The 17,541-nt window shown below is 45.8% G+C and overlaps 1 protein-coding gene across 1 annotated transcript in view; it reads right to left on the reverse strand.

Annotated features, from left to right (window-relative positions):
• Nucleotides 1-214: 214 nt before the first annotated feature.
• The window catches only part of LOC120053785 (protein strawberry notch homolog 2-like), a 35,745-nt gene continuing 18,418 nt past the window's right edge, over nt 215-17,541 (reverse strand). Inside the window, exons 13-27 of the mRNA XM_039001030.1 lie at nt 17,139-17,236; nt 16,423-16,502; nt 15,913-16,101; nt 15,020-15,141; nt 14,711-14,842; nt 13,757-13,892; nt 10,465-10,577; nt 9,583-9,654; nt 9,329-9,437; nt 9,027-9,242; nt 8,655-8,749; nt 5,293-5,385; nt 4,538-4,669; nt 3,896-4,163; nt 215-3,190 (exon numbers count right to left, since the gene is read on the reverse strand). Coding sequence (XP_038856958.1) covers nt 1,872-3,190; nt 3,896-4,163; nt 4,538-4,669; nt 5,293-5,385; nt 8,655-8,749; nt 9,027-9,242; nt 9,329-9,437; nt 9,583-9,654; nt 10,465-10,577; nt 13,757-13,892; nt 14,711-14,842; nt 15,020-15,141; nt 15,913-16,101; nt 16,423-16,502; nt 17,139-17,236 — 3,174 coding nt within the window. The 3' untranslated portion in view covers nt 215-1,871. The remainder of the gene's footprint in view (nt 3,191-3,895; nt 4,164-4,537; nt 4,670-5,292; nt 5,386-8,654; nt 8,750-9,026; nt 9,243-9,328; nt 9,438-9,582; nt 9,655-10,464; nt 10,578-13,756; nt 13,893-14,710; nt 14,843-15,019; nt 15,142-15,912; nt 16,102-16,422; nt 16,503-17,138; nt 17,237-17,541) is intronic.

A 17,541-nucleotide genomic window follows, 5' to 3' on the forward strand; every position in this document is an offset into this window, starting at 1 on the left:
TACGTAAATGTTTTTTTTAATAAAAAATAATAAAAAAATTAGCAAACATTTCTATAAATCTGTTTTTGCTTTGTCATTATGGGGTAGTGTGTGTAGATTGATGAGGGAAAAATGTAATACATTTTAGAATAAGGCTGTAACGTAACAAAATGTGGAAAAAGTCAAGGGGTCTGTATACTTTCCAAAGGCACTGTATGTATGTATTATATATATTTATTATTTGTTTTAGCATATATATATATATATATATATATATATATATATATAAAAGCTAAAACAAATACTCATATCAATGTTGGTCTGAAAGTTAAACAAAATAACAAATGCACCCGAGACATTCCTGAGAACTTCAAATCAAAAGCAACCCAGGAGTCACCGTTGGATGAATGGTAAGTAGACTAAAAGTAGGATATGACACCATTTTAAACTATCCACCCAATTGCATCACATCAGCAGTGTCCATCCCATCTAACCCCTGCTCTCTGTCTATAACATGGCCTGGAAAAGCAGGGTTCCACACAGAACAGACCTGCTGAAGGGACAGCTATAAGGTCCACACACAGACAGACATACACATACTGGGCCCGTGGGGACGACCCCTGGCATCTGCCACCAGCATAGACCCAATAGAGGGCCGAGGAGGGTTAAGTTAAATACAAATATAATAAATTAACATACCTATGCTTCCAGTACAAATCTATACATTAGGCCTATATGGGTTTCAAAGACTGCATTTAAGTAGGTTTCCAAAGGCACTGTTACAACGGCTGACTGTTTTCTTTTTTCACACAGGCCACACTAGAGAGAGTGATGGTAGAAACAGCAGAGAGCGAGGGAGAAGAAGGAGCCAAAACTGAAACATTGTCGATTTTTCCAGTTTTATGTTTTTGAGTAGAGCCCTTGGTTTTAACAAACCAAGTCGATGCAATGGCGATGAAGCAAATTACAGGACAACGCAGAAAAGCATACAGATGTGCATGAGGCAGTTTGAATCCAGCGATGTTACAAGTGAAAACCAGTAGCGACTAGCTGTGGTTCTAGAAAAATATTTCTACATTCAGGTTTCCTCAATTTAAAAAAACAACAATTGCAACCAGGTTGGATTTTTTTTTAAAGCACATGAGCTTTTGATAGTTATAGAAACATAATCAAACCCTGTTGGAATTGTTTTTCTTCATTGAGTCAAGCCTTGGTGTAGAAACGCCATATAGAAACCATTTGCTCTCTCTCTCTCAGCGAAGGGACCCGGCCAGTTCCACCTGGGTCGTATGTTTACCATCTCTGAACGGGACCACACATTTGGTCCAGTGAAAGTGACCCTGGCCTGTGGATCCAGTGTCTGGGAGGGTTAAGGAGGAGAAGAGCACAGGACAGGCAGTGATGTGACGAGGCCCTGAGGGGATGAGGTGTGCGTTCACACTCAGGAGCTAGAGGACACAGACAGCCACACTGATGATGTGGTTCCACAGAGTCCCATTCAGACAGCCACACTGATGATGTGGTTCCACAGAGTCCCATTCAGACAGCCACACTGATGATGTGGTTCCACAGAGTCCCATTCAGACAGCCACACTGATGATGTGGTTCCACAGAGTCCCATTCAGACAGCCACACTGATGATGTGGTTCCACAGAGTCCCATTCAGACAGCCACACTGATGATGTGGTTCCACAGAGTCCCATTCAGACAGCCACACTGATGATGTGGTTCCACAGAGTCCCATTCAGACAGCCACACTGATGATGTGGTTCCACAGAGTCCCATTCAGACAGCCACACTGATGATGTGGTTCCACAGAGTCCCATTCAGACAGCCACACTGATGATGTGGTTACACAGAGTCCCATTCAGACAGCCACACTGATGATGTGGTTACACAGAGTCCCATTCAGGCAGCCGGTAATGGATAACCGACTGCCGGTCTGCGCTGGTCCGTAGCATGTTGTCCAGCACTTCGCGCACATTGATGAGGGCGTCCGTGCTGCAGTGGCCGTTGGCCAGAGGGAGCGGCTGCTGTTCTGAGGGGGCCAGGGCCGAAGAAGAGAAGAGAGAGGAGGAGGGGGTAGAGGGGGAAGAGAGGAGGCCGGACGAGACTTGAGCCACTGTGTTGGAGGAAGTGGAGGGGTTAGTAGTTGTCTGGCTAGACAGAGAGTAAGGCAGATGGTCTGGATCTTCCAGCAGTTTGAGGATGTCATAGTAGTCCTGGTGGTCGCAGTTGATTAGAGTCGGACTGTCCAACCGTTGCTGTGGTTGTATCTGCTGTGGTGACTGTAGTTGTATCTGCTGTGGCGACTGTAGCTGTGGTTGTATCGGCTGTGGCGACTGTAGCTGTGGTTGTATCTGCTGTGGCGACTGTAGCTGTATCTGCTGTGGCGACTGTAGCTGTGGATGTATCTGCTGTGGCGACTGTAGCTGTGGTTGTATCTGCTGTGGTGACTGTAGCTGTGTTTGTATCTGCTGTGTGGACTGTAGCTGTGTTTGTATCTGCTGTGTGGACTGTAGCTGTGGATGTATCTGTTGTGGCGACTGTAGCTGCGGTTGTATCTGCTGTGGCAACTGTAGCTGTATCTGCTGTGGCGACTGTAGCTGCTGTGGCTTTGCCAGTGGTGGCAGTGGCTGTAGAGGTTGCTGCAGTTTGTGTGCAGTGTTCTGGGCGGCGAGCTCGCTCAGCAATATCAGAGAGTCCAGGCCAAAGCCGTCTCTGGTCAGGCAGTCGAGGACCAGGCCTCTCTCTTTGCTGTCTGGGGAGGGAGAGGGGCTCACCGTCAGGTCTAAGACCTCCTCCCCGGTCCGAGGGGGCTTGGAGGAGGGGAAGGGGTGGGGGAAATTGGAGAAGTGGGAGGTGGGGCTGGCCATGCTGGGGAGCTGGTTGACTGGACCGAGCTGGGGTTTGAGCTGGAGTAGAGGCTTGACCTGTAGAGGATTGGCCTGGGCCAGGCTCAGGTGCTGGGTCTTGAGGCCCTGGCTGAGGCTCTGCGACAAGTTCTGGTTCTTGAAGCTGTGGTTTAGGGTCTGTCTCTGGCTGTAAAGCTTGGCCAGCAGGTGTTGGTTCTGAAGCTGCCGCTCCTCGGCTAGCCGCTGCTCCTGGGCGCGCTGCTGCTCCTTCTCTTTGCGCCTTCTCTTCACCTCCTCGTCCATTTTGAGAAGTTCCTGCCGCACTCGGGCCACACAGTTCTCTGGGATCTTGATACCTAGGGGAGAAAGAGAGGGTATTATGTTGTTGTTTTTTTTAACCCCTTTTTCTCCCCAATTTCGTGGTATCCAATTGGTAGTTACAGTTCTGTCTCATCGCTGCAACTCCCGTACGGACTCGGGAGAGGCGAAGGTCGGGAGCCGTGCATCCTCCGAAACACAACCCAACCAAGCCGCACTGCTTCTTGACACAACGTCCACTTAACCCGGAAGCCAGCCGCACCAATGTGTCGGAGGAAACACTGTACACCTGGCGACCGTGTCAGCGTGCACTGCACCCCGGCCCGCCACAGGAGTCGCTAGTGCGCGATGGGACAAGGACATCCCTGCCGGCCAAACCCTCCCCTAACCTGGACGACGCTGGGCCAATTGTGCGCCGCCCCATGGGTCTCCCGGTCTCGGCCGGCTGCGACAGAGCCTGGACTCAAACCCAGAATCTCTAGTGGCAGAACTAGCACTGCGATGCAGTGCCTTAGACCACTGCACCACTCGGGAGGCCACGAGATTATTATGTTTACATTTGTTTATACAAGTCGATAATTGGCTCAGTTGGTTGGAGCATAATGCTGTTGTGGCGTTTGATTTTGGCAACCGAAAAACTCATTTGTCAAGACATTCCCTCTGATTCCCTTTCACAGAACAACACTTTGGTGATGGTGTGTGTGTGTGTGTGTGTGTGTTGTATGGAGTTGTTTAGTACTCACCGACTTGCTTGTTACTATTTTTGGTTTTGAGGCGTACGATCTGAAGGATGCTGGAGCAGGTGATGTCAGAGACCACGTCGGCAACATACTTCCAGACGCGCAGTAGCGCACCACACAGCATGTGGTACTGGCGCAGACGCATTCCCTGCAGACACTCCTGACCCTCCTCGATCTTCTTACACTTCCCGTTCCAGTTAGCATGGCTACATTTCCCAAAGGAGAAGTTGAACTGGCTCTCCCAGCTGTCCTTGGCTTGGTCTGGAGTCACCTAGGATGGGAACACAACACACAAGTCTTATGTTAAAGTGTTGAGTGCTGGTTTTTATATTGGACCTTAGACAATACGCAGGACTGTTCTTCCTGTTTCACTGTTGTTTATTCCACCAGAGGGCAGCATACACCACACAAAAACCATAAGACATTTCCTGCCAAACAACAAAGACAAATCTTGTTGCCATGCGAGTGGAAACCTTCTATTGTGTGCATGTCAGTGGACCCTATAGCTGTTCCTTCCGCCACACAGACTTCTGTCCGTGTTCGTGTGTGTGTCTGTGTCTGTGTGTGTGTGTCCGTGTGTGTGTCCGTGCGTGTGTCCGTGTGTGTGTCCGTGTGTGTGTCTGTACGTGTCAGACTGAGTCATACCTTGCGGTAGCGTAGCTGCAGATTGTCCAGGCTCTCTGGGTGGGCCTGCTTGCCGATGTTGGGCTTGTACACTATGAAGTTCCTCCCTCGACCCTGCTCCGCCAGCAGCACACACGGGTGGTTCCCTCGCAACTGAGGAACACATAGGGGATGGAAATGTCTTTAAAGTTCTGTAAAATACTTTCATGTGTTTTCCTCTGGCCACGATTGAACTCCATCTGTACAATTGTTTTAAACCACAAATAAATCAGATCAAAAAAGAGGCGGAAGATTTATAGTGAGTTCAACTGGGAACCTGGCAATGTCGAAGTGTTTGCTTGGTGGGACTATAGAAGACTGTCATTCCATTGTTGAATTGTATTATGAACCAAGTGAATTTAACTACAGTATAATTAAGAAAACTCCACATCAGGAAGGAAGAGGCTGTGTATATTGTTCACTCTAGCCACTACAATTAATACTGAACAAAATCCTAGTTAAGCTCCTTCTTTAGGTTCAAAACATGTGTACTTTCATCCTACTCCCTTGATGTGCGATGAAAGATTCACACTCCAGAGAACAGAACAGAGGCACCTGGACCCTTCTGAACTGTCATTCACCCCTGGGAAATAGCCAGTCTGGAAGCTGTTGTAGCTCTGCTTGAGCCCTGGGGAGGTACAGGTACTCACAGTATCATACGCTTCCTGGTACGTCTGTGTGCGTGCTGGGACATGCAGAGTGTCTCTCTGTGCTCTACGGTAGCCAGCTAGACTCACCTTGTGGGATAGGTAGAAGCCCTCGTCAGGACTGTTGAGGTTCTGGACCTTCTCATAGGCCTCCTCCCAGGGCATACCTCTGTCCACGCTGATCTATAGGGGTGACATGCAGAGGACAAGGGTTAAAGGTTAGAGGTCAGAAAAGCTGCCCTATGGGAGAACACTATGCAGCGAATACCCACTGTGGGCACGATTCAACATTCCCAACACATACACGGAAATCTGTGCAGGCACACACACATACACAGCTCTTTGTATCCTCTTTGTATCAGGGGCTCAGAGGCCAGCCAGGGGGGTTGGCATGAGTTGGGAGTCTACATGTGCTTTACCGGTCCTGGCTGTGTTGGTTAAAAATGTACACTCTAGGTTATCCTGCAGTGACGGCCAGGCAAGGCAGGGAGCCGGAGACACCAGTAATGATAATTTTTCAGCGTTCTGCTACTCTCCCTCCATCTGGCTAAATATGATGTTCACCATCCAACCACAGGCAGCTGAAATGTCAACATTTTAAATCTCGGTATATCTGCTTGTGCAGAGCGATTCATGCTTTTTGAGGTTGGTTTGGTGTCGGTTCAATTCTTAAAAAATAATTGCTGTTTTCGATTTCAACAATATATACAGTATATCACTAAAGTGAGTACACCCCTCACATTTTTGTAAATATTTGAGTATATCTTTTCATGTGACACCACTGAAGAAATGACACTTTGCTACAATGTAAAGTAGTGAGTGTACAGCTTGTATAACAGTGTAAATTTGCTGTCCCCTCAAAATAACTCACACAGCCATTAATGTCTAAACCGCTGGCAACAAAAGTGAGTACACCACTAAGTGAAAATGTCCAAATTGGGCCCAATTAGCCATTTTCCCTCCCCGGTGTCATGTGACTCGTTAGTGTTACAAGGTCTCAGGTGTGAATGGGGAGCAGGTGTGTTAAATTTGGTGTCATCGCTCTCACACTCCCTCATACTGACTGGTCACTGGAAGTTCAACATGGCACCTCATGGCAAAGAACTCTCTGAGGATCTGAAAAAAAGTATTTTTGCTCTACATAAAGATGGCCTGGGCTATAAGAAGATTGCCAAGACCCTGAAACTGAGCTGCAGCACGGTGGCCAAGACCATACAGCGGTTTAACTGGACAGGTTCCACTCAGAACAGGCCTCGCCATGGTCGACCAAAGAAGTTGAGTGCACGTGCTCAGCGTCATATCCAGAGGTTGTCTTTGGGAAATAGACGTATGATTGCTGCCAGCATTTCTGCAGAGGTTGAAGGGGTGGGGGGTCAGCCTGTCAGTGCTCAGACCATACGTCGTACACTGCATCAAATTGGTCTGCATGGCTGTCGTCCCAGAAGAAAGCCTCTTCTAAAGATGATGCACAAGAAAGCCCGCAAACAGTTTGCTGAAGACAAGCAGACTAAGGACATGGATTACTGGAACCATGTCCTGTGGTCTGATGAGACCAAGATAAACTTATTTGGTTCAGATGGTGTCAAGCGTGTGTGGCGGCAACCAGATGAGGAGTACAAAGACAAGTGTGTCTTGCCTACAGTCAAGCACGGTTGTGGGAGTGTCATGGTCTGGGGCTGCATGAGTGCTGCCCGGCACTGGGGAGCTACAGTTCATTGAGGGAACCATGAATGCCAACATGTACTGTGACATACTGAAGCAGAGCATGATCCCCTCCCTTCGGCGACTGGGCCGCAGGGCAGTATTCCAACATGATAATGACCCTAAACACACCTCCAAGACGACCACTGCCTTGCTAAAGAAGCTGAGGGTAAAGGTGATGGACTGGCCAAGCATGTCTCCAGACCTAAACCCTATTGAGCATCTGTGGGGCATCCTCAAACGGAAGGTGGAGGAGTGCAAGGTCTCTAACATCCACCAGCTCCGTGATGTCGTCATGGAGGAGTGGAAGAGGACTCCAGTGACAACCTGTGAAGCTCTGGTGAACTCCATGCCCAAGAGGGTTAAGACGGTGCTGGAAAATGATGGTGGCCACACAAAATATTGACACTTTGGGCCCAATTTGGACATTTTCACTTATTTTCACTCACTTTCATTTTCACGTACTCGCTTTTGTTGCCAGCGGTTTAGACATTAATGGCTGTGTGTTGAGTTATTTTGAGGGGACAGCAAATTTACACTGTTATACAAGCTGTACACTCACTACTTTGTAGCAAAGTGTCATTTCTTCAGTGCTGTCACATGAAAAGATATACTCAAATATTTACAAAAATGTGAGGGGTGTACTCACTTTTGCGATATACTGTATATATTTTTAATTCATTAGGAAATACTTTACTTAGTTTTATTTGAATTCCTTAAAGTGATCATCTCATCTCTGCCTGTAGCAGTCAGCCCATCTAAAGTTATCTCTGTGCTTCCCATACGGCACTGCAGGGCTGTAAAACTCATTCCATGGAGGGCAGGTTTTTGGTTGCCCTAGACAACCAGGTATGGGGAGTTCCATACTAATTGGTGACCTTAATTCATCAATCAAGCATAAGTAAGGAGTAAAAACCCGCAGACACTCGGCCCTCCGTGCAATGAGTTTGACACCTGTGCTGTACTGTCTTTAGTCATCCTTTTTAGCTAGGCTAGCCTGCACAAGTATGCTGCAGAGCTGTCTGACAAAATAATTTGACTAGTTCTTCAAAGTAACTCTCTCGTCATTGTGTACATTCTTCTCTCATGTGGTCTGTGTGTATCTAACCTAACGTAATGAAAAATGAATCCTGTCAGAGCAGGAAAGATCCGGGCAATGGATTATGGTCAATGTAGTTCATTACCATGTTTCTGCGCTAAACTAGGTTATTTGCTTAATGAAAACTACAACTCCCTTTAGCCCAGCGTCCCACGTAGTACTTGATTTCTTCCGTGAATGATTTGATTTCTCTCTAGAGAAACGGCACGTTGGGCACAAAAAAAATAACTAAATGTAATTCACGCAAGTGATCCGACGTTGGTCAATTAGTTGTTTAATAACTGAAACCCCCCTGAAATGTTGGTTAAATCGCTCAGCACTAATAACTGTATCCAGGAGTCAGAGTACTGAATAACAAAGTGGAGGATAAATCTGTCGAGTACATTATATCACCTCTCTAGCTACGTATGCAGGAAACACTGCTTTCTTGTTCTTTCACGGCAATGGTGGGTAGTGTTTAAAAAAATATATATCACTAGGTTTAGTCTTATTGAAACTTTACATCTATTTTTCAGACCAGAGAACCAGCCCAAACAGCAGCACTCATTTAGTTACAAAACAAAGATCAACATGCAAATCTATATGAGGTGCCTGTCAAATATAGCGAGATAATTCGATTGTACAATAATGTACCAGTGTACCATGGGAGTACCTTGTAGAGCACGACCTGTCCGTCCTGGGGGTTTCCCACTGTCATGAAGGTCTCTTGCTTCTCCTCGTAGATTTCATCGTTACCTGGGGCCAGATCTGACAGACAGGACAGTTAGTTATAGTCAGGAGACATACCTAGCATCTCTATACAGAGACTCGGTACCATCCTAAACCATCAGCCTCATGTTGCTGTTCATGGAAACACATTCTAGGAAGGCCAAATGCAGTAGGCAGGTAGATTCATTTTAATATATGGAGGAGTATATACTGCCTTTTGTTCTAATAGTGTGGATAGTTATTTAGCTTTACAACCTATGGGAAAGGGCACCATTTTATTCAGTCATGTTTTAAGCATGAGTGTTGGACTCCATACCTAGGATTCCCATGTCGTATTTGCCCTCCTTTTTGTCCTTCTCGATCAGGTAGTCAAAGTTGTCGGTGAAGTACTGGAACAGAGAGTTCTGCTTGTGGACCTCCAGGCCCAGGATCCTGTTGAGGAACTTGGTGATGCTGCAGTCTTTCTCAGTGCTGAGACCAAACCGTGGCTCCTTGCAGAAGATACCCACGTCCATCATGCCATGCTTCATGTCTGAAACAGGTAATACAACAATTATTTCAATGTAGCTTTGGACTTGCATAATGTTTTGGACAATTTCCTACATGCACTCAACATACCTCTGAAGAACAGAGCATCACCCCCGGGGTAACCTTTGGGAGGGGACACCTTGCTCTCGATGTGGCCCAGGATGGCTTTGGTGATCTTATCCAGAGCCTTGGTACCGTACTGAAGACACACACGGCAGGAAACCAGGTCATCTAACAGGTCAGCGCTCCCTCCCCCCAGAACCTCCAACACAACCAAACACAAGTAATGCCAAATTGGGCTTCTGTACAAGAGGAAGCATGAAATAGCTGTAGCCAGCGCTGACCTTGTTTTCAAAGTTGTATTTGCTCAGGTCTCTGGACTCTGTGGCTCTCCTGTCACCGTGGGTCAATGCACCCTGGACACAGAAACAGGAACAAACACTGTTAGCTTTACAGCCTTATGTCACGGACTGATAACACACCAGCTACAAACGCACAACTTTCTCAACTGCAGCAGACAGGTAAAGCATAGATGCAGTGAATTGACATGACTGCCAAGACATTGAGTGTTGTGCACAGATTGTGACTGAAGGTCCACTTGAAGCCAGCAGCTGCTTTAGCTGGTGCCCACACTAAGGAACATTCTGAGATAAAAACAAAGGGATGTTTCTGCCAGATATGAGATCACTGCTGATCTGGAGGGAGCCAAACAAAGGTAGTCAGAGGCTGGGAAGGAGGGAAAGAAGAGAAGCTGGGCCCTGGGCATGACGTATCCCATTCTGAGACTGGATTACCGCACAGGCCTGGCAGAGACAACACACACTTTCTGGAACCCCCCCTTCCCTCCGGAGAGACAAGGAAAATAAACGACTGGAGTAAAGAGATTACAATGAAATATGGAAAACTGTCTCATAGCAGTCTCATAACTACCCAGACATGGGTGCGTTCCAATGTCTGATAACCTTATTATTCAGACCAAATGAGGATCTGAGGAATTTCCTGTATTTGAAATGTTGTGTGAAAGGTGTTTGTGACCTTGAAAGCGTCTGGTCAATGGGACAGTGGTGGGGAAGTAAACGGACTACTGGGAGAAAGACAGCCCCTAAGTAATAAGCTCAGCAGTTCAATCTTCACTCAAATAAAATGAGGATTTATTACACATGTAGTTCTGGGATTCCATAGTAGATAGATCAGCCTGTAGTAAAGGAGGCTGCAACAGCACGTACCAGGCTCTCCAGTCTCTTGGCCACAATGGAGGCGAAGCGTCTTTCCCCGGCCAGCTCAGAGATGAGGAAGATATACTCTGGAGCCGTCACCTGGTTAGAGCGATGTGTACGACCTGGAGGACCACACACACAGAGGAGGAAGATCAGTCAGAACAGGCAGACTGAGGAACTATACTCAACAAATATAAACGCAACATGTAAAGTGTTGGTCCAAAGTTTCATGAGCTGAAATAAAAGATCCCAGTAATATTCCATACGCACAAATATGTTTACATCCTTGTTAGTGAGCATTTCTCCTTTGCCAAGATAACCCATCGACCTGGCAAGTGTCGCATATCAAGATGCTGACTAAACAGCATGATCATTACACAGGTGCATCTTGTGCTGGGGACAGTAAAAGCCCACTCTAAAATGCGCAGTTTTGTCACACAACACACCACAGATGTCTCTAGTTTTGAGGGGCATGCAGACTGCAGGAATGTCCACCAGAGCTGTTGCCAGAGAATTGAATGTTCATTACTCTACCAAAAGCCGCCTCAAAAGTTATTTCAGAGAATTTGGCCATGCGTCCAACCGGCCTCACAACTGCAGACCACTTGTAATCACGCCAGCCCAGGACATCCACATCCGGCTTCTTCACTTGCGGGATGGTCTGTGACCAGCCACCCGTATAGCTGATGAAACTGAGGAGTATTTATGTCTGTAATAATCTGCTTTTGTGGGGAAAAACTCATTCTGATTGGCTGGACCTGGCTCCCCAGTGGGTTGGCCCACCCATGGCTGTACCCAGTAATGTGAAATGCATAGATTAGGGCCTAATTATTATTTCAATTCACTGTTTCCATATATGAACTGTAACTCAGTAATACCGTTGAAAATATTGCATGTTGCGTTTATATTTTTGTTCAGTATAGTAGTGTCCAAGAGGGAAAAGCTAGAAAAATAAGATATTGGTTTGTGGGGTAGGTTGATTTCAATGAACAGAGGATGATGTCAGCAAATGTGGATTTCCTGGGTAATCTGTCTCTGAATTGTGTTTCCTCTAGAGGTCTTCATGGATCCACCTGTACCCGGGACACAAGCGGGTCGGATGCAGAATTGTAAATTATGTCACGGGACTGTGTCAGATCTGATAATATTGTCACAGGTCTCGGGTATGTGTAATTTTAACAGACATGTCCAGCTGGGCCCGTACAGATCTGAAAGTGACTGCTGCAGTAGAGAGAGAGAGAGATACCTTTCATAATTTATGCTGCTGCTCTTGCTTTTCACGAGAGTGGAGCGTGTAGCTTGCTGTTGGCCAATCATGAGTCATCAAAACGGCAATAGGTTACAGTCATAGAGCATCACTCCATGTGCGGCAAAAGTGAGGAGATATCTAATCAATGGAAGATGGAATTAAAATGATGGAATTAAAAGTTAAAGGAGAAGGATAGGCTACAACAACCAAGAGCCAAACAGGTAGGCTGCTATTTAATATTCTGAATGGAGTTATTTGTAACTGTAGGATGAGAAAGCTGCAGCCTCAGTTAGCCTAGCAAGCTAATGTTAGCTAGCTTAACTAGCTTCTCCCAGGTTGATGCAGTCAAGATAGGTAGTATGTGATCATATTCAATGATAAATAACCTAGCTATGGCAGCTATTAGTCTACTATAGTGCGAGTCGGCTTGGTTGCAGTCTCTCGCTCCCACCTCCCTGTGTCAATCGCTCACAGTACGGCCACTCTCCGTCTACTAGAGCAGTACCTCTCTCCCTCTCGCACTTCACCAGCTCTGGTCTGCTGCTTCCCTCACCCGGATCGGATCTGACCAAGTCTATGTGGAACGGGTCTCTGTATTTAAAAAAAAATCAATTTCGGAACGGGTCCAAGTTTCCACTCACCACATATTTTTCCTGGAACAATCGTACCATATCTAAACCCGTCATTCAAGTTCCGAGTTCTGACTTGGATCTTAAAGTGGAAATCCTAGGCCACCTAAATGTGTGTGTGTGCGCGTGTTTTGCTGTTGTGAGTGTAAACAGTGTCTGTCAATCAGGCCCACACATGCCAACCCATGCAGTGAGTTCAGCTCCCCAAGGGAGCGCGGCTAACGGGAAGGAATTACAGGCAGTTAGCTAATTGCAAACAATTCATTCATGGCCCACGATGTGTGCGTGCACACGCCCGCTTTTCCACTGTTGTTATTGGGTGCAAAATTATATCTAGCAGACGGCAGCGGAGATGAAGAATAATTATATTATTCTAATTTAGTCCAACACACCTCTCTCCTTGCAGCCAGACAAAACTGCAACACCTCCAAGTAAAGTTTCACAACACCATTATAAAAGTGACTCATTCCAATGATTAAAATGTATCACATCCTAATACAAAATATATTTTAATTTGATATACATCAAATGATTAAATCGGTCTTTAGGCAAGGCAATTTGAAGAGGCAGCCAATACTAATGTCATGACATTTTATCAGGCTAGCGTGTAACACTTCTAGCAGGGTGGATTGTGTGAAGAGAGACGTCTGTGTGAGAGGGTGTGTAACCTGCATTGAGGAGAGTCCAACTCTGACCCTGACCCCTAAAGGCGTCAGCATGCTTCAGTTCGGCTGTTGCCTAGTCGAACTCCACGAACCGAACGAGTGTGCTCGCATACCCCCTTAAGTCCTTCGCTTGAAAAAATAGAAAAAATAAGCAATAGTAATGTTTGTCCATTTTGAGATGCCATTGCCAATATACACTTCCTCAAAATAGTTATAATTCATCTAAGATAACTCCAAAAATCTGTAATTAATTATGACGTTTTTGCAGAGGAGATCTTAGTGGCGCAATATTACATCCAGGTTGCATCACATCCGGCTGTGATTGGGAGTCCCATAGGGCGGCGCACAATTGGCCCAATATTGTCCAGGTTTGGCAGTCATTGTAAATAAGAATTTGTTCTTAACTGACTTGCCTAGTTAAATAAAGGTTAAATAAAAAATGTATCTAACTAAGATGTTTGGTGCAGTATTTCTCAATAAAAAAATGTGCATGAAAACGAGTCGTCTCTCATTGAATGACAAATACTTAATTGAAGAATCCCTACTGTTGACCAATCACCAACGAAGGGGCTTCCGGCTTCGGCTTGCCTCGAGAAAATGTGTTTTGTGCCCAAACAGCTGAAAAAAGTCCAAAACATCACTAAATGTTGTCATAATATATTCTCAAACTCTTCCGAACTGTTTTGGCTGGGAAGCATGCAGACACCTTAAGCTTAACAGACCCCTGACCTTTAACCCCTGGTAGTCTCCAGACTCACCAAACTGCTGGATGGCTCTGTCTGCACTCCAGGGCAGCTCTAGGGTTATGTGGACCCTCCGACGCTGGTTCTTCACCCGCTTGTCTGCCTGCAGGGAGATGCCCGAGCTGGCCGCCTCAGAGATGATGGCCACCATCTGGGAAGGCAAGAGGGATGGAGGAGAGGAAGAAAACAAATCACTAACACTGCAAACCAGAACATAGAATAATGTCATCATATCCGGTCAGAACATAGAATAATGTCATCATATCCGGTCAGAACATAGAATAATGTCATCATATCTGGTCATAACATAGAATAATGTCATCATATCCGGTCAGAACATAGAATAATGTCATCATATCCGGTCAGAACATAGAATAATGCCATCATATCCGGTCAGAACATAGAATAATGCCATCATATCCGGTCAGAACATAGAATAATGTCATCATATCCGGTCAGAACATAGAATAATGTCATCATATCCGGCCAGAACATAGAATAATGTCATCATATCCGGTCAGAACATAGAATAATGTCATCATATCCGGTCAGAACATAGAATAATGTCATCATATCCGGTCAGAACATAGAATAATGTCATCATATCCGGTCAGAACATAGAATAATGCCATCATATCCGGTCAGAACATAGAATAATGCCATCATATCCGGTCAGAACATAGAATAATGTCATCATATCCGGTCAGAACATAGAATAATGTCATCATATCCGGTCAGAACATAGAATAATGCCATCATATCCGGTCAGAACATAGAATAATGTCATCATATCCGGTCAGAACATAGAATAATGTCATCATATCCGGTCAGAACATAGAATAATGCCATCATATCCGGTCAGAACATAGTGTCACAGGATCATGATTTTCTAAGCAAGAACAAACGAACACAGTTTGAGTGAGATCCTTCGACTCACATGTAGAATGGTTCTAGTGTCCAGTGTCTCACCTTCTCTCCACACATGAAGCGGTCCTTCTCCTTGAGGTTGATGTGGTCTATGGTATGGCTCTGCTCTGCACGCGACTCATAACGCACGCTTCCGTCAGGACGCCGCACCACGCGACCCTTACGACCCGTCATCTACAACATAGGTCGTCAATGAGTGCCTCAGAGCAAAATTTAACAACCAATCAAAAATATCTAAACAGGAAACATACCGGTACTCATCTCAAATTTGTCTGATAGAGCCCTCACTATGTACTCTCTGACATAAGGTTATGTGGCGCCTGCCCAGCTCGGTAACAGAGGTGTACGTACCTCCGATACCATCTCTGGTCCTCCAAACTGGTCAATGAGCTCGTCCAGAGTGTTCAGAGGTAGTTCCTTTCCCAGGTCAGCGATCTTGTTCAGGAGGCTCTGCTTCATCTTCTCTATACTGGCTTTAGGAACCCAACCAACCCCAGACAGAGGCATGTTAACAACTGCTAACAGAGTCAGTCATAAAGGGAGCGAGCACGGTAAAATGTCCCCAAATGTCTGCTAAGTGCTTTTACTGTCTCTGTGTGTGAGAGAGTACAGTGGACCTAAAATGCATCAGTTTCTTTATTGTAATTTTCTTTGTCTTAAATTATTGACTAGACTTCAACACAAGGTGTGCATTGCCTAACATACAGAGTATACAAAACATTAAAAGCACCTTATTGATTTGCACCCCCTTTTGCCCTCAGAAGAGCCTCGAGGTGTTGAAAGCGTTCAACAGGGATGTGGGCCCATGTTGACTCCAATGCTTCCCACAGTTGTGTCAAGTTGCTGGATGTCCTTTGGGTGGTGGACCATTCTTGATACACACGGGAGACCCAGCAGCATTGCAGATCTTGACACACTCAAAAAGGTGCGCATGGCACCTACTACCATATACCGTTCAAAGGCACTTAAATATTTTGTCTTGCCCATTCACCCTCAATGGCACACACATACACAATCCATGTCTAAATGCTTCTTTAACCTGTCTCCTCCCCTTCATCTACACTGAAGTGGATTTAACAGATGACATCAATAAGGGATCATAGCTTTCAGCTGGTCAGTCTATGTCATGGAAAGAGCAGGTGTTCTTAATAGTTTGTACACGCAGTGTATATTTTTACCTGTGGATCATTTTTGGTCTGAACCAATTCAAAAATATCGCTAAAAGGAGAGTCGAAATCTAGTACCTGTGTGACAGCTGGTGTGCTGGACGAAGATGACGTCATCGTTATTGTCCATCAGGGAGTCTGGCGAGGAGTTGGAGTCGGTGTCCATGCCATCAGTGTCCGTGCTGCTGTCGTCACTGATGTTGATCACGCCCCCCAGATGCACCATGGTGTGCTTTGGGAATTTGGGCTGCCGGCCCCTGGGCTTACCTAGTGGACAGAACACACACATGAGCTAATTCAGACTGTGGCTCAGTGGCTTTACCTGAATAGTACATATTGAGACTGACTGGATATGAAGTCAATTAAATTTGACATAAGCCCCCATAGAGAAATCTGGTCACAAATAGAGTTGCTATTATTATTATTACAGGGTTCTCCCCTGGATTTGTTAACAAGGCAGTGCTGCTGAGTACAGTGGGGATGGGGGCAGTGCCCACCTTTGGACTCAGTCCAAAGTTTTATTTGGACCAGACAGAACAAACACCTCACCAGAGGAACCCAGAGTTTTTACTATTTTAGTTGACGTACGTTTTCTCTTGTTTCCACGCGCCTTCTCTCTCTGCTTCTCGGAGGGAAAGTGTTTCTGTACCAGAGCTTTGAACACACCCCTGAGGAGAAAAGACCAGACACAGACATACAGATGTTATCTTCTCAATCTGACACCGTGGAAGGCTGACAGAATGTAAAGACAGTTCTGACACGTTATAGAGATGAGTGACAAGCTCTGATTGGCCTCATCATATGCATTTCATGTCTCCCAGGTTCAGATGGTCCAGGCAGGCAGACACACAGCGTTATTTCCAGCCTGATACACAGGTATGCTCCCGGTTTAACTTGAATGCAGGAACAGATCTGGGATCAGCTTACCCTCCCCAAATCCTAGTCCTTAACCATTAGCGGGCAAACAGCTTAACTGACTTTAAATCAGTGTCTAAGGGCAGATTCACCATACACCCTCAGGTAGTGTGTACTGAAGAAGAAAAGTTAAGGGTTCAGACTGAACCTTTGACTGCAGGTGGAGAGTGACAAATGGAGTGCTTTCTAACCAGGAAGTGGTCATTCACCCGGCAACAAACAAATGATTTGTATGAAAACCACAGGCGCGTCAGGCTGGAAAGCCCCGGTTACACTAGATGGAAGCTGTGGTGTTGTGTGTGAGAGTTGAATCAGGGCTGAGCCAAAAATATATTTGCTCTAATACTATACTTACCCAGAGAGCCACGGGCACAGACACACACACTTACTCTGCTGCAGATACGAATCTGTCCAGGTGCCCATCGTTCTCATCCAGGACCTCTCTGGTTCGGGCCTCTCCTGTGGACTGTAGACCAATCACGATGCACTGGGAAGGGGAGAAACAAGACACATGAGCAGAGCATCACACTAAAACATACCAACCTGGAAAAAACATTAAAACATGGCTCTATTTCCTTTATGATTTTCTTTGTCCAATCAAATGCTTGGATAATTGTGATAATGCCTCTTGGCCAGAGATTCCCATCTAAATGACACTCTGTTGTGGTAAATGCTGAGTCCCCATGATAAGACATCTATATTTAAAGGTTTAATAGACAAACAATAGACAGATGCATATAGGGAGATAGACACGTTCCTCTGAACGGTTTGTACCAATCTGCCAACCTCCTC

This window comes from Salvelinus namaycush, chromosome 9, assembly GCF_016432855.1.
Source record: "Salvelinus namaycush isolate Seneca chromosome 9, SaNama_1.0, whole genome shotgun sequence".
Lineage (NCBI taxonomy): Eukaryota > Metazoa > Chordata > Actinopteri > Salmoniformes > Salmonidae > Salvelinus > Salvelinus namaycush.